This window comes from Sporobolomyces koalae (genome assembly GCF_050403365.1).
Source record: "Sporobolomyces koalae JCM15063 DNA, S_koalae_JCM15063T_v1_ctg2, whole genome shotgun sequence".
Lineage (NCBI taxonomy): Eukaryota > Fungi > Basidiomycota > Microbotryomycetes > Sporidiobolales > Sporidiobolaceae > Sporobolomyces > Sporobolomyces koalae.
This window is the reverse complement of record NW_027481769.1, coordinates 227,416-249,631: the sequence shown is the minus strand read 5'-3', so window position 1 is coordinate 249,631 and position 22,216 is coordinate 227,416. Positions and strand designations below refer to the sequence as shown.

General features: G+C 54.5%; 10 protein-coding genes across 10 annotated transcripts; 3 read left to right on the top strand and 7 right to left on the bottom strand.

The window, feature by feature from the left end:
- Positions 1–117: 117 nt before the first annotated feature.
- TFC4 (transcription factor TFIIIC subunit TFC4) lies at positions 118–4,318 on the bottom strand (the record flags this gene model as incomplete). The annotated part of the gene is made up of 12 exons (XM_076675793.1): positions 118–320; positions 398–616; positions 703–1,188; positions 1,250–1,376; positions 1,452–1,939; positions 2,010–2,111; positions 2,177–2,264; positions 2,350–3,000; positions 3,066–3,476; positions 3,540–3,711; positions 3,789–4,184; positions 4,266–4,318. 12 exons carry the CDS (start codon positions 4,316–4,318, stop codon positions 118–120), a joined length of 3,396 nt encoding a protein of 1,131 aa, XP_076536932.1.
- Positions 4,319–4,380: 62 nt separating this feature from the next.
- On the top strand, positions 4,381–5,102 carry JCM15063_005571 (SNARE domain- containing protein; the record flags this gene model as incomplete). The annotated part of the gene is made up of 5 exons (XM_076675792.1): positions 4,381–4,403; positions 4,476–4,668; positions 4,737–4,793; positions 4,884–4,977; positions 5,041–5,102. 5 exons carry the CDS (start codon positions 4,381–4,383, stop codon positions 5,100–5,102), a joined length of 429 nt encoding a protein of 142 aa, XP_076536931.1.
- Positions 5,103–5,627: 525 nt separating this feature from the next.
- Positions 5,628–7,071, bottom strand: JCM15063_005570 (RTA1 domain-containing protein; the record flags this gene model as incomplete). Its single annotated transcript, XM_076675791.1, has 7 exons — positions 5,628–5,766; positions 5,848–5,909; positions 5,982–6,029; positions 6,112–6,240; positions 6,311–6,757; positions 6,934–6,961; positions 7,028–7,071. The coding sequence occupies 7 exons, from the start codon at positions 7,069–7,071 to the stop codon at positions 5,628–5,630; spliced, it is 897 nt and encodes a 298-aa protein (XP_076536930.1).
- Positions 7,072–7,622: 551 nt separating this feature from the next.
- Positions 7,623–8,257, top strand: JCM15063_005569 (uncharacterized protein; the record flags this gene model as incomplete). The annotated part of the gene is made up of 4 exons (XM_076675790.1): positions 7,623–7,744; positions 7,833–7,925; positions 7,988–8,037; positions 8,127–8,257. 4 exons carry the CDS (start codon positions 7,623–7,625, stop codon positions 8,255–8,257), a joined length of 396 nt encoding a protein of 131 aa, XP_076536929.1.
- Positions 8,258–8,923: 666 nt separating this feature from the next.
- On the bottom strand, positions 8,924–11,016 carry JCM15063_005568 (protein-tyrosine phosphatase Siw14 family protein; the record flags this gene model as incomplete). The annotated part of the gene is made up of 5 exons (XM_076675789.1): positions 8,924–9,136; positions 9,209–9,355; positions 9,432–9,564; positions 9,634–9,693; positions 9,770–11,016. The coding sequence occupies 5 exons, from the start codon at positions 11,014–11,016 to the stop codon at positions 8,924–8,926; spliced, it is 1,800 nt and encodes a 599-aa protein (XP_076536928.1).
- A 398-nt stretch (positions 11,017–11,414) lies between these two features.
- Positions 11,415–13,047, bottom strand: LEU2 (3-isopropylmalate dehydrogenase; the record flags this gene model as incomplete). The annotated part of the gene is made up of 4 exons (XM_076675788.1): positions 11,415–11,806; positions 11,890–12,417; positions 12,509–12,682; positions 13,005–13,047. 4 exons carry the CDS (start codon positions 13,045–13,047, stop codon positions 11,415–11,417), a joined length of 1,137 nt encoding a protein of 378 aa, XP_076536927.1.
- Positions 13,048–13,380: 333 nt separating this feature from the next.
- Positions 13,381–15,213, top strand: NOB1 (rRNA-binding endoribonuclease; the record flags this gene model as incomplete). Its single annotated transcript, XM_076675787.1, has 3 exons — positions 13,381–13,690; positions 13,765–14,536; positions 14,637–15,213. The coding sequence occupies 3 exons, from the start codon at positions 13,381–13,383 to the stop codon at positions 15,211–15,213; spliced, it is 1,659 nt and encodes a 552-aa protein (XP_076536926.1).
- Positions 15,214–15,446: 233 nt separating this feature from the next.
- JCM15063_005565 (uncharacterized protein) lies at positions 15,447–17,808 on the bottom strand (the record flags this gene model as incomplete). The annotated part of the gene is made up of 10 exons (XM_076675786.1): positions 15,447–15,459; positions 15,526–15,558; positions 15,629–15,764; positions 15,824–15,871; positions 15,944–16,238; positions 16,305–16,532; positions 16,599–16,893; positions 16,960–17,136; positions 17,195–17,379; positions 17,452–17,808. 10 exons carry the CDS (start codon positions 17,806–17,808, stop codon positions 15,447–15,449), a joined length of 1,767 nt encoding a protein of 588 aa, XP_076536925.1.
- A 1,034-nt stretch (positions 17,809–18,842) lies between these two features.
- On the bottom strand, positions 18,843–19,552 carry JCM15063_005564 (uncharacterized protein; the record flags this gene model as incomplete). Its single annotated transcript, XM_076675785.1, has 3 exons — positions 18,843–18,897; positions 18,984–19,092; positions 19,255–19,552. The coding sequence occupies 3 exons, from the start codon at positions 19,550–19,552 to the stop codon at positions 18,843–18,845; spliced, it is 462 nt and encodes a 153-aa protein (XP_076536924.1).
- A 650-nt stretch (positions 19,553–20,202) lies between these two features.
- On the bottom strand, positions 20,203–22,024 carry AIM22 (putative lipoate--protein ligase; the record flags this gene model as incomplete). Its single annotated transcript, XM_076675784.1, has 10 exons — positions 20,203–20,433; positions 20,520–20,582; positions 20,660–20,722; positions 20,813–20,959; positions 21,062–21,148; positions 21,215–21,412; positions 21,480–21,569; positions 21,656–21,737; positions 21,814–21,872; positions 21,956–22,024. The coding sequence occupies 10 exons, from the start codon at positions 22,022–22,024 to the stop codon at positions 20,203–20,205; spliced, it is 1,089 nt and encodes a 362-aa protein (XP_076536923.1).
- Positions 22,025–22,216: the final 192 nt, after the last annotated feature.

The following is a 22,216-nucleotide window of genomic DNA, read 5'->3' as shown; positions in this document are numbered from 1 at the left end:
TCACATCCCTTTTTCTGCCTCTGCTCTCGGGCGTCGCTCTCAATCGAAGAGAGAAATTAGGAATTGAACTCGTGACGAGAAGAACGGTTTCAGAGGAGCAAATCGTCAACTTCGAGATCAAACCGCCAAATACTTCAAGCTGACTTCCCTCGCTTCTTCAGTCTGTCCAGAAGCAGCCAACAATACAACCAGGTTGTACGCTGTCACTTTCGTCAACTCGCCGAGATCTCGTAGATCCGAATCGAGTTTCATCGAGTGCGATTTCGAGGGTTCGGATTCGAGAGCGAGGCGGTAATGTTTCGCTGCATGCGGTTGAAGACCTTAGAACGCAGCCGACAAGAAATTCCTTGATCAATTTCGAAGATTGTCAAGACATGAGAATCAAGATTCTGCTCACCGAGATGATGAAACACTCGGGCAAAGTTGTATTCGATCTCTTGTCGATGCGCATCACCTCGCAATTTGCGGTACTGACTCATGAACGCGAGAGCTTGTGCGATTTGATGTTGTCGATTGTCGGTCTGACGCGTCATCGCTCGGTGAAGGTAACAAATCCCGAGTGCGAGATTCAAGAGAGGTTGCTCAGGTTCAAGCGAATAAGCTCGTAAGAGGTAGACTGGTACAACGTTCGGAAAATCAGGACTCCTCCCCTAGCCTTTCTGTGCTCGATTGAACCTGCGAAAAAGATGGAGAATAACTTACTGATCGCAGGCTGGTAACTCTGTGAATTGATCAGCATGAACCCGTATGCAGCGAGAAAGACCGGACTGTGCGCGGTCGGTTTCCAACTCGAGGTTCGGGTTGTCGTCCCCTCGCCTCCTTCTTCGTCTTCTCCAGCCTCGTCGCCATCGTCCACCTCGTCATCCCCCGCAGCAGGAGTAGCTCCGCTATTGCGAGGTTGTCTTGTTGCGACCGGGCTCGTCGATACACGCGACGATCTCGGGTTGACGCCGGAAGCCAGAGACTGCTCCTTGCCGGAAGTGCCATCGGCATGCTGTCCGATACTCTTGATTTGCCGGATCAAGAACTTCTGCAGTTTGTGCTCGTTCAGGGCGACCGTAACGGCATGCCCTTGCGAGAGTAGCGCAAACATGAGCCGGATTGGTTCTGACTGGTACGGGTACGTGTTTTGCCACCAGCGCAACTCGGCGACGACTTGATCGTATCTGGCGGCATGGTAGTAACAAGCTGAACTCGATAAAAAGTAATTAGCAGTGGCTTGGTGACAGTGGGAGCATTGAGGACGAACCGATGAGACCGAGACGCAGTGACTCTTCTTTCGCCTGATCTTGGCGAAAGACACTTGCTTCTCGAACATGCACGAGCACTTCGATCGCAAGTTCGAGCTCGTCGGATTGCGTCAAGATGAAGCAGTACTAGGAGGAGAACGGTGCCCGGTCAGCTTGTCATCCTAGAGTTCGAGCAAGCAGACAACTGTTTGTGGCACTTACCTGGAGGATAAAATTGACCCATTGGTCGAAATCTCGCCCTCGGAAAGATGTTTCCTCGACCTCGTCCTCGTCGTCCTCGATCATCGACCGTTTGAGACGATTCGCCATCTCGTCCGCTTCGTCTTCCAAATCGGCCTGTTTGTCGATCCCTTTCTTTCGGATTCCGCCTACCCTTCTCACGATTCCAGTAAACTTTTTCTTGAAGTCGCTCGGGAACAACTGCCTCGTGCTTCGGAAGGAATCGATCAAGCGAGTCGCAATCTCGAGCCATTGCAGGATCGCCTGTTGGTCCCCCCGCTCGACTTGGGGTTCGAGCGCTTCGAGGCGGGAGAACGCGGCCGATGCTTCGAGATTACGCTCTTCCTCTCGCACGAGGCTGTCCCGGTGAGCCGACTCTCGCTCTTGGGCCGATTTCTGAGACCGTCTCTTGCGTGGGTCTTCGTCTTCCGATGTTGGTTCTTCTTCACGGGCACGTCGCAGCTTCATGACTGTTCCAAGCGAATCGATCGGATGAGTCGGGATTGACAGCAAAACATGGGGAACGGAGATCGCAAGTACCTGATTTGATCAAGGACAAGGCTTCTTGGGCATCTCCTACTTGTTCGAGGATGCGGGCGAGCGCAACCTTGGCCGCGATATTGGCAGGTTCCTCCTCAATCACTATAATCGTGCGAATAGTGAGGTCAGAAACCGAAAGGAAGGTTGTAGATAGGAAAAGCCCGCACCATTCTCGAAGCATTCTTTCGCGTCTTCGAAATCTCCTGTCGCCGCGTGACATTGACCAATCTTGAACCAAACACTTGCGCCGTTCGTCTACCGGGAAAAAAATCGAGAGTCAGGTCGATCAGACTATGTTGGTATGAGAAAAGAGCACCAATCGAAAAGGAAAAGCACATACCTCTTCGCACTCGGCCAACACCATCAACATGTCCAAAGCTCGATCGTGCATTTCCCGCTGCATGTACGCGTCCGCAACCGCATCAAACAGTTCCGGGAACTCTCGAACGTCCTCGTCGAGCATGAGATCAAAGTGTCGTTTCGCTTCGTCGATCGATTCCTCTGCTTCGTGGGGGTTGGTCGAATTCGACATTCCCAACCTCGCGATTCCCAACCTCGCCCTCAACCGAATGTCGAGTTCGTACACCGGTTCCCGTTCCAACCACTGGTTCCCTTTGTCCCATCCAGCTCTTGATTTGCGTTCGGGGTCAAACTCTCGATCGTCCGAGACCGTGTCCCATTCCGTTTCGAGTTCTCGACCTTGCATCCATCTGACACCTTGTTTGAGCACTCGAACGCACTCGCTGTACTGTCGTTGCGCGATCAAAAAATCGGCCAACGTTTCGAGATCTTCGTACCCGTACGAGTTGAGTAAGTGACAGGTCGCAGGAGTGATCTCGGGCACCGTCTGTCGGTAGTACGACAGGGCGGCGAGAAGAAGCTGGACGGCCTGCGGGTACAGATGTTCTGAGGCCAACAAGGGCGCGAGTTCTCGCAGAACACCAGGGTCGTGGGGCAACAGTTCGAGCAGTGCTTGAAACGCTTTGATCGCCTGTGCCGAAACTCGGAGGGTGTGAGCGTTCTGGTAACAGTTGAGGGGTCGATTGGAAAGCTTGCCATTTTGGTCGCGCCCGACATCTTGAGGAGATACGCGCGGTCCCACATCGAGTTGACATCACCTTTGTTCGCTTTGACGGCTTGAGTAAAGCAGTAGATCGCCTGATGCAAGAGTCCGAGATCACGCGATTCGGTTCCGAGTTCGGCCCAATCACCCGCGGCTTGCTTGCTTCCCATGAGGTGCGTCGCGACAATCTTGCACTGGATCGCTCGTTCCCGGTCACCCTCTTCCTCGTAGATGGTCGCGAGGGTGTACCAGGTAACTCGAATGATGGGGTCGATCCGGATGATCTCGGACAAGAGCTCGACGGCGTCTTCGAGTCGTCCTTGTGCGTAGTGTTCGTTCGCAGTGAAAAGCATGCGCTGCACTTCGGGCGAAGGTTCGAGGTCGGCGAGTGCGCGCCTTCCAACCTGCGAGGTCAGGAAAGTCAGGGTCGGTACGAGGTAGGAACTTTGGAGGCGAGGTGAACGTACACGTTGACCTTTTCTACGTTTCCTGCCGCGGATACCCACGGTGAGATCGTCCATCATTTCTGGGTCGAACGCGTCGAGTTCGTCGGCGATGGAGCGGTCAAACTCGCGGTCGAGCGCAGTGTTGCCTCCGACTCCGGTCGAAGCCGAAGTGCGGATCGCATCAATGAAGCGTCTAGAAAGACGACAACAGACTCGATCAGTTCAAAGTAGGGAAGAGGTGAGGTGAGGCAAGCTGAGAATGTTGTTTACCCGAGATCTTCCTCGGCTGGTTGCATTACGTCCTGGTCGAGCGCTTTCGATTTGCCCTTGCGATCAAGTACGGGAGAGCTCGTGACGGTACCATCGGGATGGAGGATGCCTCCCGTGCGGTTCGAGCGAGTGCGCTTGGTCGACGAGTGACTCGCGTACAAGAATTCATCCTCGGCGTCAGTCTCGTCGGAACTAGCTTCATCTGCTGGATCGTCGTATCCTTCCTGAGTGTCCCAGTACTCGTCGTCTAGCCTCTGCGGTCGAGGTCGGGCATTGGAAGAGGCTGCGGCGAGAGCGGGGTCGATCGTGAGCGCTCTCGACGACGATGCTAGTGCGTTGGCCCGATTCGCGTCAAAGTCCCTCAGCTCGTCGATATCCATCTCGGTTGAATCGGAACTGCGCAAGTGGAGGAGAAAGGTCAAAACATTGATCAGACATTCGCGGCCGTCGGGCGTCGCGTCGCTTTCGATTGCCTACACTCGTGTCACTTGCCGTTCGGGAACTGGAACACTCAGAATCTCGATTGGCATGACACCAGCGTAAATATCTAGCAGTAGCCAAGACCCTTTCACGAACCTCTGCGCGCTCCGTCATGTCGGCATTGTCCAACTCTCGGTCAGTTCTTCGACCCTTTGCTTCTCGATTTCCAAGGTACGACTTGGGGCTGACGGCGTTTGCGATCTGCAGCTCAAACTTGTTGCACCGAGACCCAGCTCGCACCGCCTTGTTCTCGTCTTCGTCGCGTTCCAACTCGCCTCTACCCCTGTACAACCAGAACCCGTCCCAACGGTATGCTCAAGATCGAGCCGCAGAAGATATCGAAGGCCAAAACGACGAGGCTCTCGGTCAACTGAGTCAAAAAGTCAAACTCCTGAAAAACGTACAATCCTTCCCCCTTCTCCCTTTACGATCCCGAGAGCTGATTCCCGAAACCTCTTGGATTTGCAGATTACAATAAACATTGGCAATGAAGTGCGAGATTCGACCAAGATGCTCAACGGAATGGTAAATCTACCCCCGTTTGAAACCTTTAGAATCCCCGTTTTTCAGTTCCGTTGCTAACCGCTTTCTCGCTCGCTCGCTCGGTCCTTGCAGAACGACACCTTTGGCGAGACGGGTGATTTCCTGAGTGGGACGATGAAAAAGATGAAACGCATGGCCAAGAAGCAGGGCGGGCAATGGTGCCTCTGTACGTCCCTCCTCCTTTCCTCCCGCAATCACCTTGGACCTGACAGGGGAATCTGGTGACAAGGGATCGCGTTTCTGTTTATTGTCACGTGTGTCTTTTTCTGGACTTGGGTCTGGCGGAGGTGAGCCAACGATCCTTTCAGACTACGCAAAGCGAATGGTTCAAAAGTGATCTGACGCCTCGCGTTTTGTTTACTGCGATCCTTCTTTTGTTCCTAGATGACCGCACGTCTTGGGTTGCACGATCTAGTCCCTCAAAATGGACCCTTCTCAACACTCTTGTACTTTTTTTCGCTGTTTTTGAGCTCCCATGTTTTTCCCGCTTTCCCTTGTTCTTCTTTTGATATACCCGAGGTGTTGCGTAGGTTGCACTTCAGCGTTGTTTGCAAACAACAGAATAACGAGAACGAGTGAGCCCAAGAAGGGGTCAATCTAACTATTCATTATCTCGCATCTCAGAGAACTCTCGCCGCCCAAGTATCCGAGAGAGAGGGACCCCAACAAGCCTGTGGTCGTGAATGGTAAACAATCCAAAAATCCTCTAGAATGATTCTATACAAAAAAAGCTGCTCCGGTTGATAGGAGTTTTTCCGTCGATTCTCAAGCGCCATCTCTTTCCTTCGTTTCTTCGTCAAACTGACGTGATAGGTTTTAAAGTTTTTCCTGAGTCGGAGGAGTTGCAGGAGAAAAAGTCGTTTCCGAATGGTTCTTGGGTTCTTGTCCTGCCCGAGTGTTGGCGAACGGGATCGTCGGTAGGTTCGAAACGAGGAACCAAGCAGGGTGAATGACACTTTTTGTAATGATCATCCATTCTCATCAGTTATCGTATGCTCTGCTTTTCTGATTAACGCAGGACGAGGCGAAAACTCACTTCAGGATGAAAGTGGCGAGGACCATCGGGACCGCATCGACGAGGATGTACCTTTGTCCTTCCTGTCAAGAGTCAAGGGGTTCTTGGTTGAGCGGATTGAGGTGCGTTTTTTGAGACTCGACTGGACAACTTACAGCGAGACGTCCTCGGAATCCTTCGTTCAGCTCGCAAGTACGGAAGATCTGCAAGCACAGTAACACGAGTGGGGTCAGCTTCTCAGGCTGGACTTTGTACAAGGAAAGCGAGTAAGCGAAGAAAACTGACACCTCGAGCGATGACGCAGGCGGAAGCGAACGCGATAGCTCCCAACATGAGTTGCATCCTCGAACCGGCTTGACGGATCTCCCTTCGAGCGCGCACGGACCAGTAGAATCCATAGAATACAAACAGGACCTGCGTGATCGAAAACAGCGTGAGCAAATGTTGATGTCAACCGCGTAAGAGGGGAGAAGGACGAGCTGACCATGACTGCGAGTTGGAATGCGATACCTGCGAGCATGATGCGACTACCCGTGCGCAACTTGTCCCGGTCGTCACCTGCAGATCCGGCACTGCCACCTCCGATCGCTTGAATCACGAGCGACACGATGTCGGCGACGACAAAGATGATCTTGAACCATTTCGCCGAAACGAACGTCTTGGTCGGAGCAACGAGAGCGATGATGAGACCGAGCGACCAGTACAACGCGGCCGAGTAGAACGTCGGTGCAATCACGAGCGACGCGAGTTGTCCAATGTAGGGCGAGCGAGCTGCGACGTCTCCGTGCGAGTACAGTCGGAACGCGTACCCAATCACTTCGAGCAGACATCCGATCGGCATCACGGCCATGAACCATGAACGCCTCGCGATTCCGAGTTGGGCCGTGTGTGCCACGAGCGACAGCGCAAACAGCACGATGAACACGGTGTTCTAAACGGGAGCGGAACGTCCAACATGATGTCAGTAAGCTGGTCGTATCTTTCGGTTTTTGCGTGTGTTTTGTCGTCGTCCCCGGATAGATGGGTCGAAGTGAGCCCTGCGAGTGACGGAGGATGCGGAACCAGGTGCGAGCGAGTTGGCCCATGCGACGAGAACAGAGCGCTCACCATGGCGACTGACGGCACGTAGCCATATCTGCGCGCGGCAAAGACGATGGTCAGTCAACAATGGACCCGGACTAGTGCCGAGACGGACACGCACTTGTTGTAGAGGTACGACATGGGGCCCGGAACGGTTGCAGACATGGTGAGAGGGTCGCTTGTGAGGGTCTAGCGTTGAAAGCGCGCGGATGTCTGGTGCAACGAGTTGTCAAGTGCAGTAGGAGGAAGTAGAAGCAGAAGCCGAAAGGTAGAGTCGCGTAGAGCGAGCATGAGCAGGCTAACACTAAAAAAGAGAGTTTGCAGGGGAAGAGCGCACCGAAAACCTGGGGAACCTACGGCGTCGGGCTCTTGGCGTCGTGAGCTCCCGAGGCTTGTTCCGGCTTTCGCGGCGGACGCCGAGTGCGCGAGCTTTCGGGCTTTCGGCGCGTTCGTCGCCTCCCAGAGCACGCTGCCATGGCAGTACGTCTACGGCCAATTGACTATGCCGACTGCAACAAGCTTGACTTGAGGCAAGTCCTCGGGTTGCTCATCCTGCGCTCCTGGTAGAATGAGATCGAAATCTTGTTGCTGCAAGCGCGGCCGCTAGACTGCGATAACTAGAGTTAAGCTGGAGAATGTTGAGCGAAGTTCGCGGTCGCGTGCGGCATGATCTGATCAAGAGCTTTTTTTGATCTTAAACTGCACCGCCCGGCTCCATGTCAACATCAATCGCTTCTCCAGCAGCGCCCACATCTTCAAGTACACTATCGAAACCGCCTGCATGGGTGTGTGCCGTCGCTGAACAACCGACAACCGCCTGGCTCACGTCGGGTGTATTGTACGTTTGATATCGGCGTCTCCCGACTGCCGTCTCTGCTGCTCCGGATTGCAAAGAGTCTGACATGACTGCTGCTCGTGTTGCTCAGACTCGCGGCTGTACCGTTCTGTGTCAAGAGAGCTGCCGGATTCCCTCACCTCGTCCAATTGCCGCTGTTTGCTGCCATCTTTGGTGGAAGTGGGTGAGTCGCGACGTTCGAGCGTTCAAATTCTTGACAGTCCCATGTCTAATATATGTTTGCAGGTACATGATCCAGGCGGGAGATCCGATCAACGGGAGTGGAACCACGACTGGTAAGTTTGTTTGCAACTCCCTGGGCAATACTGCAAGTTTGAAATGACTGACTCCGCCTTTGTGGTGATCTGCATTAACAAAAAAAAAGCTTGGTCTCTCACGTATCTCTTCCTGCATGGCAAGAAAGCTCTCGTTTCGAAACGACCAGGACCGATCGCTCTCGCAGCGACGGTCGCTGCTCAAGCCGGCATGTACGGTTATTACTACAGTACTGTCTGAACGGTTCTGGTTCCTCCCGGAATTCTTGAGCCAGGGATCACAAGGCTTGCTCGACTAAGGACTAGTAAGTTTCTGGAAATCCGGAGGTTCTTGATTCCAACTAGAAGAGCGGGCTCACATTGTGGATCCGCAGGAATCTATAGATCACAGAAGCAGGAGAAACCGGATCTTGCTCGAGTCCCCATCCACCATCCCCTACCTTTTGTGAAACCCGGTCTGGTCAACCTGCCATTCTGCGAAATTATCTGTTGTATTCACTTGACCACTCTCTCTCTTTGCGACCGGGACCCAATAACCGAAAGAGAAAGGCCAACGAGAGTACTTTCTGAGTCAGTAGTAGCTCAAGAGCACCTTCGAAAGGCCTCCTCCAAAAAAAAAAGTAAAGCCAAAAAAAAAAGAAAAAAAAAAAGTTCCCCAGGAATGAGGGATGTCTACCGATACAACACGGAATGGGTGAGGGGGGAGGACGAGAAAGAGATATATGGAAACAACAGGGCTGGAAGTGTTTTAGCCAAGGAGGGAAAAAAGGTATCGAGGTACTGCATGGGTGTTTTGTTTTCGCTGAAATAGAGAGGTCCGACACGTCAAAGAGACGTAGGAATGGATGGGGAGAGAAGAGGCGCAACGTCGAGAAGAATCGAACCAAACATGCGTGGGGTTGCATCGCTAAATTGAAACGACTCCATCGGTGCCGCCTGGATCTTCCGAATCTTTATCCGTGACCGAGCTGAGAGAGGGAGAAGTTCTGCCAGATGGCGCCCGTGAAGCGTTTCTTTCTTTCGTCTTGGCTTCGGGTGGAGCTGGTCCTCTCTGTGGGGTCGAGTACGGAGTCGTACAGGCCCAAGCCGGTAAATGATCCTGACCCGCAATTTCCCAAACCTGTACAAATCGAGACAGATCAGTCAACTGAACCTCTCGAAGCGAAAAAGTCGAGCAAGAGCGAGGCCTTACTTGATCGAGACCTTTGAACGCTTCGATAAATTGGAGATCCATCTGTCGGGATTTGGGGTAGCTATACCTTCGGTACTCGTCAAAGATTGCCGTCAAGGACCACGTCTGCAACCTCCTGAGTACTCCGACGAGACAACCAGTTCGATGCTGCGGCAATCACCTCTTGTCAGTTTCATCACGCATGACAAACGCGACGAACAGGGCGTGAGCGATTGTGACGCACTTTGCCTTTGTTGCAGTGAATCAGCAGTGGGTGGTTGCGTTTGTCGAGCAGGACCGCCATCGCCGCGACAATCTTGTCATCCGGAATGTGGACGAACGGTTCCTTGTTACCCGGTATCGGGAACTGAAACAATCTGAGCCGAGCGTATTCACGGTCAGATGAGAGCTGATTCAATCGATTCGGCGAGATGAGAGGCACTGACTGGATGCCTTCGCGTTCCAAGAAGTCGAGGTTGTCCTGGGGATAGTCTTCAACCAGAGTCCTGCGAGAGGGTATTCAACGGAGCGGAAGAAGTCAGCGCCAAAGCCGAAAGCTAGTGATTGAAGCATTCGACTTACAGGACGCTCTTGAGCTTGAGCGATTGGAGGAACCGGAAGTTTTTGCGCTTCGGGAACGAGCTCCTGAAGATGCCCGGTGCGACGATCGCGAAGTTGTCCGGCGGATACACGAGTCCGTCATCGTCTTCCTCCTCGTCTTGGGTGACGGTCGTAATGGTGGTCGCAGTCGTGAACGACAGCGGAGGTGAAGGCGGAGGCGGACAGTCTTCGGCCTTCTCTTTCCCTTTGATAGACGGCGCACGCCTTGGTGGCGAGGCGCGAGGAAGAGGAGTCGGCGGGAGGGTGAGAGTCGAAGTCGAAGCGGTCGGACTCGAAGGATGGGACGAGAAAAGGGAAGCAGTTGCAGGCGTACTCGGGAGGATTGTCGAGTCGCTCCATCCGCGATAGAGATCGGCAGGGGTCGCGTTCGGTCCGAGCGCGAGATGGTCGATCGAAGGCCCCACCGAGTCGACCCCACCAGGTGACTGGATTCGGGGCTGACCAAAGAAGTACGGCTGTGAGGCTACAGCGCGAGGAGTCGGGTCGTCCGGAGAGAGCCGAGGGGAAGCACCTGACGCCGGGTACAGTCCGAGGCCGAGGGCTGACGCAGACCCTTCCTGGCCACAGGCGCCGTCGACGGCGGCTCGATCCTTTTCGCGTTCTCGCTCGTGAGACGAGACTGAGAACGTCGCGATAGAAGAAGCCGAGGTGACGGACGATGCCGAAGCTCGACTCGAGAATCCGGACGATGACGCTGAAGAACTCGATGCGGTGAATGCGGACGAGGTGGTCGACGAGGCGGAAGAGGCCGAAGAGAACTCGTAGTGATGGTGCGATGGCGAGATATAGGTCAGGGCGACATGATCGGCTGGGATTGAAGGTGCCGGGGCGGGAAAGAGTGTCGCACGAGGGTCGGTCGGGAGCGAGCAGGTTGCCGTGGCGGCCCGCGGGCCCTGTGCAGCTTCGTGGCTGCCGTGCACGTATGCTCCGCTCTGATAGTCGTGCGCGTGGGAGCGAGATGACGGTTCACGCGACCAGGGTTGATCGCTGGCGTCCAGCTCGCCTCGACCGAGCAGCTGCAACCGCTTGTTCCGGCGGCGCGTCATCCTGTTCTGGTCCCGTTCGAGCTGTCCGCCGCGCTCTTGCATGATCCTGAGCATCCACTCTGGCGCAGCGGAATAGACCGAGCCGGATGCGCCGGGTTGCTGCTCACGGTCGTCGCGCAGACTGGGCAGCTCGGGGCCAGCTGGGCGTCGCTGCGGCTGCATTCGCGCGAGTCGGAGTCCAGGCACTGACTATGGGGTGATGAGTGCGCCTTCGGTACGGCGGAGCGGCGGGTGCCGGGAGAGGGAGACGAGGTACAGCGGACTGGGTTGCGCGGGTTTGGTTTTACTGATCCATCTTGGCGCGGGCGTGTATGGCGGTCGGGTAGACTGGTGTCCTGGACCTTGTCGAGGGTCTCGAGGAGGAGCAAAGGCCGAGCAGAAGCCTCTCTCGAGCGAGAGAGGCACGGTGTGGGTGGGAAAACGCAGGTCGCACGCTCGTCGCTCACGCTCGTGTGAACCGATGTCTCTCTTTTCTCGCACTCGGGTCGCTCGCATCGAGGACAATGTTCACAACGATTGACATTTCGTCTTGATCTTTTTAGTGGTCGGGGTCAGGTATTTTACTTCTTCAAGAGTCCCTCGAGCACCTCGACGACCTTGTCACCAACCTCGCCCGTCTTCTTGTCTCCTCCAAGATCCTTCGTCTTGTATCCAAATCCTCCCGACTTCTCGTCGTCGAGCACGATCCTGACTGCCTCCTCGACGAGTTTCGCCTTGTCCTCTTCGCCGAACGAGTACCTGAGCATGAGCGCGATCGAGAGGATCGTGCCGATCGGGTTCGCGATGCCTTGTCCAGCAATGTCGGGCGCAGAACCGTGAATCGGTTCGTACAGACCCGGGATGCGCGACTTGCCATCGGGAATGCCTCCGAGCGAGGCAGAGGGCAATAGACCGAGCGATCCAGGGATGACCGAAGTCTCGTCAGAGAGAATGTCTCCGAACAAGTTCTCGGCTGATCAAAAGAGGTCTCGTATCAGCATTGCATTCGTACTGAAGGGAGAAGGGGAGTGAAGGTTATCAAAGAGAAAAACTCACTGAGCACGATACCGTTGAGCTTGCGCGGGTTCGAGCAAATCACCATCGACGCCGAGTCGACGAGCGAGTGGTCGAGCTTGAGGTGAGGGAACTCTTTCTCCATCGTCTCACCGACCACTCGTCGCCACAGCCTCGACGTGGCCAACACGTTCGCCTTGTCGACCGAGTGCACTTCGAGCGGCGGGTTGCTCAAGCCTGCGAGGTAACCCGCCAATCGAGTAATTCGCTCGACCTCCTTGACCGAGTACGTGCACGCGTCGAACGCAACCGAGTCTTGTCCCTCAGTCGCACCGGCAACCGCTTCCCGGCGGTCTCCAAAGTAGATTCCTCCGATCAACTCGCGCACGACGACGATCGAGGTACCTTGTGCGATGTGTTCTTTCAGCGGCGAGTGCGCGACGAGCGAAGGCGCGGGGAACAACGCCGGGCGGATGTTGGCGTACAGTCCCAACTCCTTGCGAAGCTTCAAGAGACCGATTTCGGGGCGGAGAGTCGGGTGGGTTCCCCATTTGGGTCCACCGACAGCACCTGATAACGAGCACGAGCACGAGAGAGCCATAACGGCATCAGTATCGCCCTGGAATGGAACGCATGGTGCAAACGAGACGCCGCGACTGACCGAGAAGGATCGCGTCGGCTTCTTGACAAGCCTTGAGGGTCGAATCAGGCAGAGGGTTCTCGTGGTTGTCGATAGCGATTCCTCCAAAGTCGTGCTCCTTGACGGTGAACTTGAGGTCCGAGTGAGCCGAGAGGGTTTCGAGAACGCGAACGGCTTGGGCCGCGACTTCCGGGCCTGTCGTGTAAGCGGTATCAACATGCTCGTCAGTCTAAACGCTCCTGACGTTGACCGGAACCATAAGTTGCTAGCGCAGAGGCGATGGTCGCGAAATGGGGAACGGTGCCGAATGCATGACATGCATCACTGCTTCCTGCCTCTCTCTGGCTGACAACGACCCCACGAATTCCTTCTTTGTCCTATCTCGCATCTTTCTGCGCAGGCGGTAGCGCTTCGGCATGGGCGGAACCCGAGAACAGCCGCCCGAGTCAAGTTGGGCGGGGTGATATTCGGCCTGGGAGTCTCGCATACGAGAGAGTAAAGCGTCCGTGAGACTGACCAATTCCGTCACCGGGGAGAGAGACAATGTTGAGAGAAGGCATCTTGAAGCAGTGGATCGGGTAGTGAGGGAAAAGTAAGAGATGCGGCAAGGAGCACCGCGGATGCGGGAGAATCGTTTCCATGGACTTGAGCGGAATCCATCTCAATTCGGCTAAACCACCAAGATCTCGCTCTAGTAGTACATAGTGGCTAATGATACGCTTACAAGTCTATCTAAGCTGGAAGTGAGAGAACTATCAAATGATGCATGTTCGGAGAGACATTCAACTTTTTTTTGCGCAGAGAGAGGAAGAGATCAACGGCAACCCTCCACCCCGAACGCACCGCCAGCCCCGCTCAGCCTCCCGAACACACTCGCACAGGGATCAGGGACCATGGCGAGCAAACAACCGACCGCGTCGCTCGCGTCTGCGCCTTCCGTCAAGCACCTGATTGTCGATTCTTCTCCTCTCCTCACCGCACCACTGTCGTCCCTGCGAGGGATCGCAACGCACTACCTCGTCACTCCCGATGTGGTTCACGAACTGCGCGACAAGAACGGGCGCAACGTGTTGGATGAAGCCGCGTTGCAGCTCCCGGCAGATTCACTGCCACAGGATTCGGAACCCGACGTTGACGACGAGATGCTCCGCAAGCACGACGGATTCCAAGTGCGAGAACCTACAGCAGAAGCGATCGCAAAGAGTCAGTCCTCCTTCAGATTCTTGTCCTGCTTCTTGCCGCTGATCGCGTTTCGCTCAACTTTCTCGGTTCTCCAGTTACCGCGTTCGCCAGGAAAACGGGAGATATCGCAGTACTGTCGGCGACAGATATCAGGGTGCTTGCGCTGTGCCTCACGCTCGAACTTGAAGAGAACGGAACTTGGCGGGTGAGGGACCATCCAGGTCAAGTCCTGACCGGTCCCCCGAAAGAAGATGCCAAGTCAAAGACAGCTGGAAGCACCAAGGGCGATGATGAGACCAAAGAGGAGAACAAGGTCGAACTCGTGGCATCCGTCGATGAAGCGGCCGACAAGCTCGAGAGCCTGCAAGTCGCGGACCCGACCCCGGAAAAAGTTTCGGCAGCGCCGTCCTCGAAAGATACCCTCGAGCCGTCGTCTTCTCAAGATCTCCCGACTGCTTCGACTTCTACCCTGCCTCCTTCGACTGATGCGGGACCCAGTGCTTCTTCCGCTGAAGAAGAGTCCGTTCCCTCACACTCGACCGATGAGCCTGCACCAGAGCACCCGGCTGAAGCGGAAGAGCAGGATGACGGCGACGATTCCGACGCCGAGTCGACGTCGTCGAGCGGATCATGGATCACACCCTCCAACATTCACTCGCACAAAGTGAAAGACCTTGGCCTGTTTTCGGCGCCTTCAACCTCGAAAACCCAGCAGAAGCCGAGGACGATCCTGAAAGCGGCAGTCTTAACGGGAGATTTCGCCATGCAGAACGTAGGATTGCAGATGGGCTTGAACGTGCTCGGAAGTGGTGGAAAGCGAGTCAAGGAAGTCAGGACGTGGGTGCTGAGATGTCACGCCTGTTTCAAGTAAGTCTCTTTCTCTCGTCCTCATTTTGCCAGCATTACATGTGGGTTCTCGCGAAAGAATTGTCATACTGATCGCTCTCTCGGCGTTTTTGCTTGACAGGTTGTGCAAAAATCCAGAGAAACGTTTCTGCCCGTCTTGCGGTGGCCCGACTCTGCTCCGAACTTCGATCACCTACGTGCCATCGACACCTCAGAACCCACAAGGGTACATCCTGCACCTGAAACAGAACTACAACTACCGGTTACGCGGCACGCAGTACTCGTTGCCGACACCGCAGATGGGCAAAGCAGGTGGGCAGGGCAAGAAGGCCGAGCCCGTGTTGCGTGAGGATCAGAAAGAGTGGATCAAGGGAGTCAAGAGTCAGGAAGTGAGGCAGATGAAGGAGCAACGCGCGTTGGTCAAGGCCGTGTTGGACGAGGAGAAGAAGGGCAAAGGGAAAGGAAGGTCGAACGGTTCGAGCAGTTCGACTGGCTTCTTCCAGGGTGCAGGCGGCGCGTACGGACTCGAGAGCGCCATGTTGGGCATGGCCGGACCGAAAGGAGGTATCGAACATCAGAAAGGTCGGAGACGAGGCGGCAAGAACGGTGCAGGAGGAGAGACTCGTCTGGACTCCAGTGGTCTGCCCGTTATCGGCAGTGGCAGGAAGAATCCGAACGAGGCGAGGCGGAGGAGGTAGTGACTTGCTCGAGTTTCCCATGTTTCGCTTCCTCTTGTGCTGCACTGTCCTGTACCTTTTGTATTTGTTGGCTTTCTCTCACTGTGCTAATCCCACATCGCAACATGCATTCACTCGACAGGCAGACGAGCGAGGCCCTCTTTCAATGCGAAAGACCACCTGATAAATAAATGATACACACAACATGGTTTCCTAACTTAGTCACGAACAATACACGAAACCGAATATCCACTCTATCCGAGGGACCTGTTTTTGCATCAAGACGGTCAGCTTGGGGTAGAGTCAGCGGATTCGTCTCGAAAGGCTAATCACCAATTCTGCGCCATTTCGGCAAATGTTCTCAAGCTACATCCCGGGACGATCGTTAGCGTTACCTGCGAAAGAGTATTGGGTTGAGGCGAATATTACCACTTACGACGAATCGAGCGAGCAATCAAGCTCGGGAGGCAGTTTGCCCTTGTTCTTCTTCTTAACCAACCTGGTATACTCTGGGTCCATGTGTGGATTGAATACCTGGATAGTCGAACCTTGTTTCCCTCGCAGCCAAGTTGCTGTGTATGACAACTGTCAGTCATTGGGTCTAAATAGCGGCAGAAGTCAAGCTGCTTACGAATCTTTCCGAAGCCACTTCGCAGCGTCAATATCTGGAAGTCGGTACCTGATGACATGTAATCTGGTTAGCCCATGCACTCATCATTTGCCCTTCAACGACGCCGATGCTCGGACTCACCCGCAAAAATGTAGCTCTCGGCGACGGTTCTCAGGAAACCATCACTCGCACCTTTGACGCCTTTCCAAGCTGCACTGCCAGACGTGATCTCGACGTGGCTCTGCTTGAGTCCGGTTACGACGACTTTGTCCGGATACGTTTCCAGCGCGTCCTGTTCGAGCGTTCTCGAATCGCTGATGAGGTACCACAGAACCTTCTGAGACGGATGGGCATAGGTGCGAGATACGCTCTCGGCACACCGAAAGTACTGCGAGTGCCGTGAGACCGTGTTGACGGCATCTTTACGACTTGCGTACTGTCGAGGACAGTCGTCAGGTCAGTTCCAGTTGTCATGCCAAGCGAGAGTCTCGAGAGAACTGACCATGCTGGTATCGCCTGTTCGGATCTGTATTCCGATAACGAAATACTCGGGCAACGCAAAGACAGAGGTGTATTGGGCGATGAAAGCGAGAACAACTCGTTTAGGTCGCACGAGATAATTGAGAAGACAAGAGTAGGCCGTCTCGAGCTTGAGTCCAAGCGTCTCGAGCTGCGGTGCGACTGTATCGTACGCGTAAGATCGGATCACAACGCCTCGATTGAATGCGAGCTGATCACGAGCAGAAATCAGGTTAGGCCAACCTGATTTGCTATCAAAACGTCTTGAACTGCTCACTTTGAGCCATGGGGTGCTTCCGCTGTCGGAATAATTTTCGACAAAGCTCGGGAAGAATTCGTCGATTTGCGGTTCCTCCCAGTTGTGCGCATCAATTGTTGTCATAGCTTTCTTCAGACTTGCGTCCCTGTACACATGTTGCGGGGGTGTTTTCGAGCTATTTGTGTACGGGCGAGACCAGTCGATATTCGGCGAATCGAAAAGCATGTCGAATGGTGCTGGTTGTTCCCAAGAGATGGAGAACGCTCGTCGCGTCAAGATACTGTATAGGAAAGTTGAGACCATTCCAAGGAATCTATGCAGTTTGAATGAAGTATCAGAGCTCAGAGCGCCATTGAGTGGAATCCACACCGGAACTAACCGGTCTGCGATGCCTCCGCACAATTGGCCTGCCGCACAGGAGAATTCCAGCAAGCTCGGCGGCCGATCTCCCTTCATGATCTCCGAGTGCAGCTGTGTATATTCATCTTCCCAATTGCCCTTCTCACACGCTTGAACGGGTCTGCCCGTCTTCCATTCTTCCACGAGATCCTGATACCTGTCCACTCGGAATTGTCAGCTTGAGTGTGCGACATTATTGTGCATATCTGACCTACTTCTCTGGAGAACCCTTGCTGAATAGACCTGGTCCTTCAAGCGCTTCAGGCCGAGACTTGTGCTTCGACCCTGCCGAGCTCGCGCGTATCGGCTCTGGAGGATCCGTCGCTCCTAGTCCAATGCCAGTAGCTCCCATACTCTCTGGTCTCGTCTCGAGCAACCAACTTCTCGTGTGATCTTGATCCTGATGGTGCCGCAAAGAATCGGATCAGAGAGCATCAAAGATGTTTCGGAGGGCGTTTTCTCGGGGACTTACGGATGAAAGCGAGGAGACCACCTTGGCAAGACTTGCGTGTGGTTCAGGAGTCTGCCATTCGTATTTCCTCAGTTGCTGATCCTGCTTGCTCCATTGCCGTGGTTCCTGAGCGATCCCTTCGTTCGCTTCCTCTTGTTCCGATGCCAGTAGATAGTTGTGTATCCGATCTTGTAGCGGCTGGAATGCTTTATGATCCGAATAGGCGAGTGCCGCCCATATCATGAGGAACAGTAGGAGTGCCGAGATAAAGATCAGGCGTCGAGGGATTCGGCGTCTTGAAGGGTGATACGCGCGCTTGGCAGCATCTTCTGAACCCAGGAGAGGTCGATCAACCTCGCTGGTACTGGGTGCGGGCATTGAGCGATCGAGGCAACCAAGACAAAACGCGTGCGCGCAACTCTCGGCGGGCGAAACAATATCGCGACCTGTGTCACGTGACTCGGGGCAAAAGCTGCGGTACTCCTCGCTCGCCTATCTTGGAATGTCAGCGCTCCTCAGGGACACTATATGGAAAGGTTGTGGTGTTCCGGTCGCAGAGTACATCCTGAGCTCTACAAAGGAGTGCAGAAGTCGAAAATCAGCTGTACTTGCTCCCTTCGCATACGAAGAAGCACTGCAGCTTGGCGGTGTTTGATGGCACCCTGTACGAAACTCGCCAGGTCGGTTCATAGGGTCTTGTCGGTGGCAAGAAGCCCGCTCAGGCGATGTGGCCAAGACTCTCTCCGCTTCGAGCTCGTCCATTACAGAGTTGAGCTCGCCAGCCCGAGTCGAGACTCTCTCGCTCGCCTAGCCTAATCATTGTCCATTCACAATAGACTTGGGAAGATCAAGGACCGCTTACAAAAGATGGCCTGCGAGAGCGAAATTGTCTGTTGCGAAGAAGCCAGAGCGCTTTCTTCTCTGGTTGCCCTTCGTAATCCAGCATCTTTGATCAATGCAAGAGGTTGAGCATCGCAGCAGTCAAATCGAGAGTAAGAAAGAAATGCTGGTTCTATCGCAAACAGATCTAGCGGGAGCCAAGGCTCGCTCGTCGCAACAAGTTCGTAGCAGTGTCCCGAGGGGGTCCAATCAGAGCAATCGCACAGCGCCACGAGCAGCAGAAACAGGATCGACCATTAGATCGCTGAGATGAACGCGGTACGCGTGCCCTTCCTCCAACAACAGCTGTCACTGCCGAATCCGATACGAGATCGTAGATTGGGCGTAAACCCTCTTTCGTGGACGGTCCAGCGCTCGCGTCTCCTCTACCCGGAACCGCGGTCGAGTACCTTGTGGATCAAGGCATGAAGAAGGAAAGCCTCGCCCTTTTTGATTCTTTTTCGTGGCCCTGGATGCTCAAAATTCATAGATTTTTGGTTTCCACAGCGACCGCAAATGTCCAAACCCCTACTTTAGAACTTGGTGAAGCTCGAAGCCTTGGCCTTGGCGACACGGAGAACGTTGAAGCTGTTGAAGACATGGAGACGAGTCAGCACAAGCGAGAATGGAGAAGTATCGGTATCAAAGAAGAATCATGGGGAACAACAACTTACCGGACGGTCTTCGAGAGAGGACGGCATTGGCCGACAGTAACGACGTCACCGACCTCGACACGGAAAGCGGGCGAGCAGTGAACGGCAACGTTCTTGTGGCGCTTCTCGTCTGTATTCCGAAACGGGGGAAAACCGTCAGTTCTCGATTCGTCAAGTGCAAGACTTTCACCAAGCAAGAACGCAGAGGCAGACTCGGACGAGGTGGAGGGGGAGAGCAATAAGGGAAAGCCGAGTTGGGAGAGAGGAGTAGAGGAGGGAGATCGGAACGTACACCTCGAGTACTTGGGGACGAAGTGGAGGTACTCGCGACGGATGACGATGGTGCGGGTCATCTTGGTCGAGACGACCTTGCCGGTGAGGATACGTCCACGGATCGAGACGAGACCGGTGAAGGGGCACTTCTTGTCGATGTAGGTACCCTCGATCGCCTCACGGGGAGTCTTGAACCCAAGACCGACCTCCTTGTACCAGCGGCGGTCCTTGCCAGCAACCTTGCGCGAGGTGGTCGAGACCTTGCTGTTGTGGAACAACGGCTGCTTCTGGAAGGACTTCTCAACTTGTTCGGCCATGTTCTGTTATCACCGAGTACACGACGGAAAGCAAAAGGCTCGAGTCAGCTGATGGGTCGCGCGCGAGGTGCGTGAGGGTTGGAAGAGAGCCGAAGCGACGAGGCGAGTTGAGGCGAGGTGCGAAACCCTCCCATTCGAGGTGTGCTCGACGTGCTCCTCCTGCGCGCACCGAACGACCTGTTCGATCAATTCCAACTGAACTAGCCTGGGTACTCGTCGATCGTCCCGTTGCCCCAGGTGTGCTGTTGAGCCCGTGTGACCTTTTTTCACGAACGGCTTCAAATTCTCCCCTTCATCCCTCTTCCTCCTCTTTCACTGGCGCGGCTGGAGGCGAGGGCGCGTACTGGCTGGTACTGGGTCGTAGCTGAAACGTCGTCTTACGGAGTAGAGGAAGGGGGTTGGCGGCTTCTTGGGAACGAGAAATCACAGCGAGCAAAGATCCTCGGCGCGGCGCCCGCTCTCGACTCTGCTCACACCAATTTCTCCCCTTGCGAAATTTTCTTAACCTCTTGCACTATTTATGTTGGCTCGACTCTCGCAAATCTCACAGTCATGTATCGCGCACGTCTCTTAAAAAAACATCTCCCAGTATCAAGAAAATTTAAAAGTCTCTCGCTCTTCTCGGTGGGATCCAGGTCTTTTCCATCGCTTTACATTTCTCGTTGCAACCACTGCAACATCTTCCTGATCGACTCGTTGTACTGGTTCGTCTCGTTGCGGTTCTTGTCCAAGTACGCTCGAGTGCGTTCAAGAGTTCCATAACGATCGCCTTCGAGCAACTGACACAGTTCGCTCGCGGCGGCCCACATCTCGGTCGACGTAGGAGGGTTCGAAACGGTTGCAGTCGTGATCAACCCGTGTCTCGATCGGATCGAGATTGTCTGGAAACAGAAGAAAAAGAGGAAAGCAAGGCTCGTCAGCCCTCTCCTCAAGAGAGAGCAAGCAGAGCAGCAGGGACAGTACATACCATGTCGTCTGTAGAGATGTCGTGCGTAAACTCGGGAGAATTGCCGTACTGCCATTCCCACGACTGGGGTACACGCGCAACCAAAGAATGAGCTCAAACCTGTTCTCTTTTTAAAAGGTTCCGTCAAGTGGAGGAATCACTTTTAGTTCATCCATGACGCCCCGAACGTATTCGTTCTTGTCAGCTTCTGCTTCGCCGATTCGCTAGAAAGGAGCGAACCGGTATCAGACAGCTGCTCAAACAATCGCCTCACGAGATTTCCCCATGCGTTGCGGAAGAAAACGAGAACGAACGTTGATTTGTGGGTCGGCTTTGTACTGCTCGGCAAACTCTCGCGCGACGCTGTCGACAAAGCTGTCATGTTCGATCTGGTCGTTCCACTCTTTGAGGTTCTTGACTGGAGAAGGTACGCTCGCGACTCCCTTTGTCACCATACCTTCCTGTCACAGGATGGGTCACGAGAGAGGTCCGGAAACATCAGGACTTTGCGAAAGGGTTTCGATCGGAAGGGGATGGCGGAGGGCAGAGAAGATCCGACAGACTTTTTTCGTTCCAAGCACTCCACGCAGGTGATCAAGTTTGGCATCGATCAACATGGTACCGTGATGATACGCTCTGTGATTGACCAGCTTGAACGCGGATCCCGAAACGTATCCAAGGCATCAGTACAAATGGGGCGTTAGCCGAAATGAGACCAGCGAGAGAGAGAGAGAGCGGCTTTCGGAATCGGGGAAGAGACTCATCTTGAATTTGTCGACGCAAATATCGTTGCGTTCGTTGACATGGGCCGGAATGTCGAGTCGTTTCAAAGCATTCGCGACGAGTTGAGCGTTCGTCACGCGATCGAATTCGAGTCGAGGTACAAACACACAGTAGTTGGTGTTGCCTAGGTCCTGAAAATCATTTTCTTGTTAGTATATTTGTGCGAGATCGCCCAGGTGAGAAAGAGAGTGAGCAAACATGGTAGACGGTGCCACCGCCACTTTTTCTCCGCACAAATGGAATGTCGAGTTGGTTCAGCCGGGCGAGATTGATCTCCTTCCACGGGTTCTGCGAGGTGCAGACGAGGTCAGGCCAAATCACTCGACGGGACCGGGGGAACGATCGGGCGAAGGCAAGTAAGGGAAGAATCGGACTTGGTTGCGCCCGATGATGACGCTCGGAATGTTTCGGTACATGTACAGGATACGTTTCGCTGGATCCGTCTTTCGAAAGAGCCTAAAGATGAACGAGCAGAGCGTCAGTAGGAAGGACAACAGGATGTTGGACCAGGAAAAGGAGGAAGATTCTGTACCAGTCTTCGAATGCGAGGTTGAAGTGAGGGTCAGTCGAGTCGGACACATAGATGTTGGTCTGTATGGGTCGGCTTCAATGTCAGCGATCGAGTGCACAAGAGAGAGAAAGTTGAATGAGCTTGCGCAACGACGAGCCGAGACTGCCAGCTGTCGGTGAGCTCTGAGTACGCCCGAGCTGAGAGCTGGTCGCGTCGGTATCCGGGCGCTCATTGCGAGCTGCGCAAGGTGAGTTGGCGGTGCAGATCGAGTCGAGGCAGTTGCGCGCGCGCGCGTCGGCCGACTCGCGGCTCTGAGGCGGGTTGCACTCCTCCGTTCGCTGCACGACAAGAACTGGCTCGACACTAGTCAGTCCTACTCTGCTCTTTCGAATTCAAGAACTGGTCGAGGGACTCTCGAGAACAG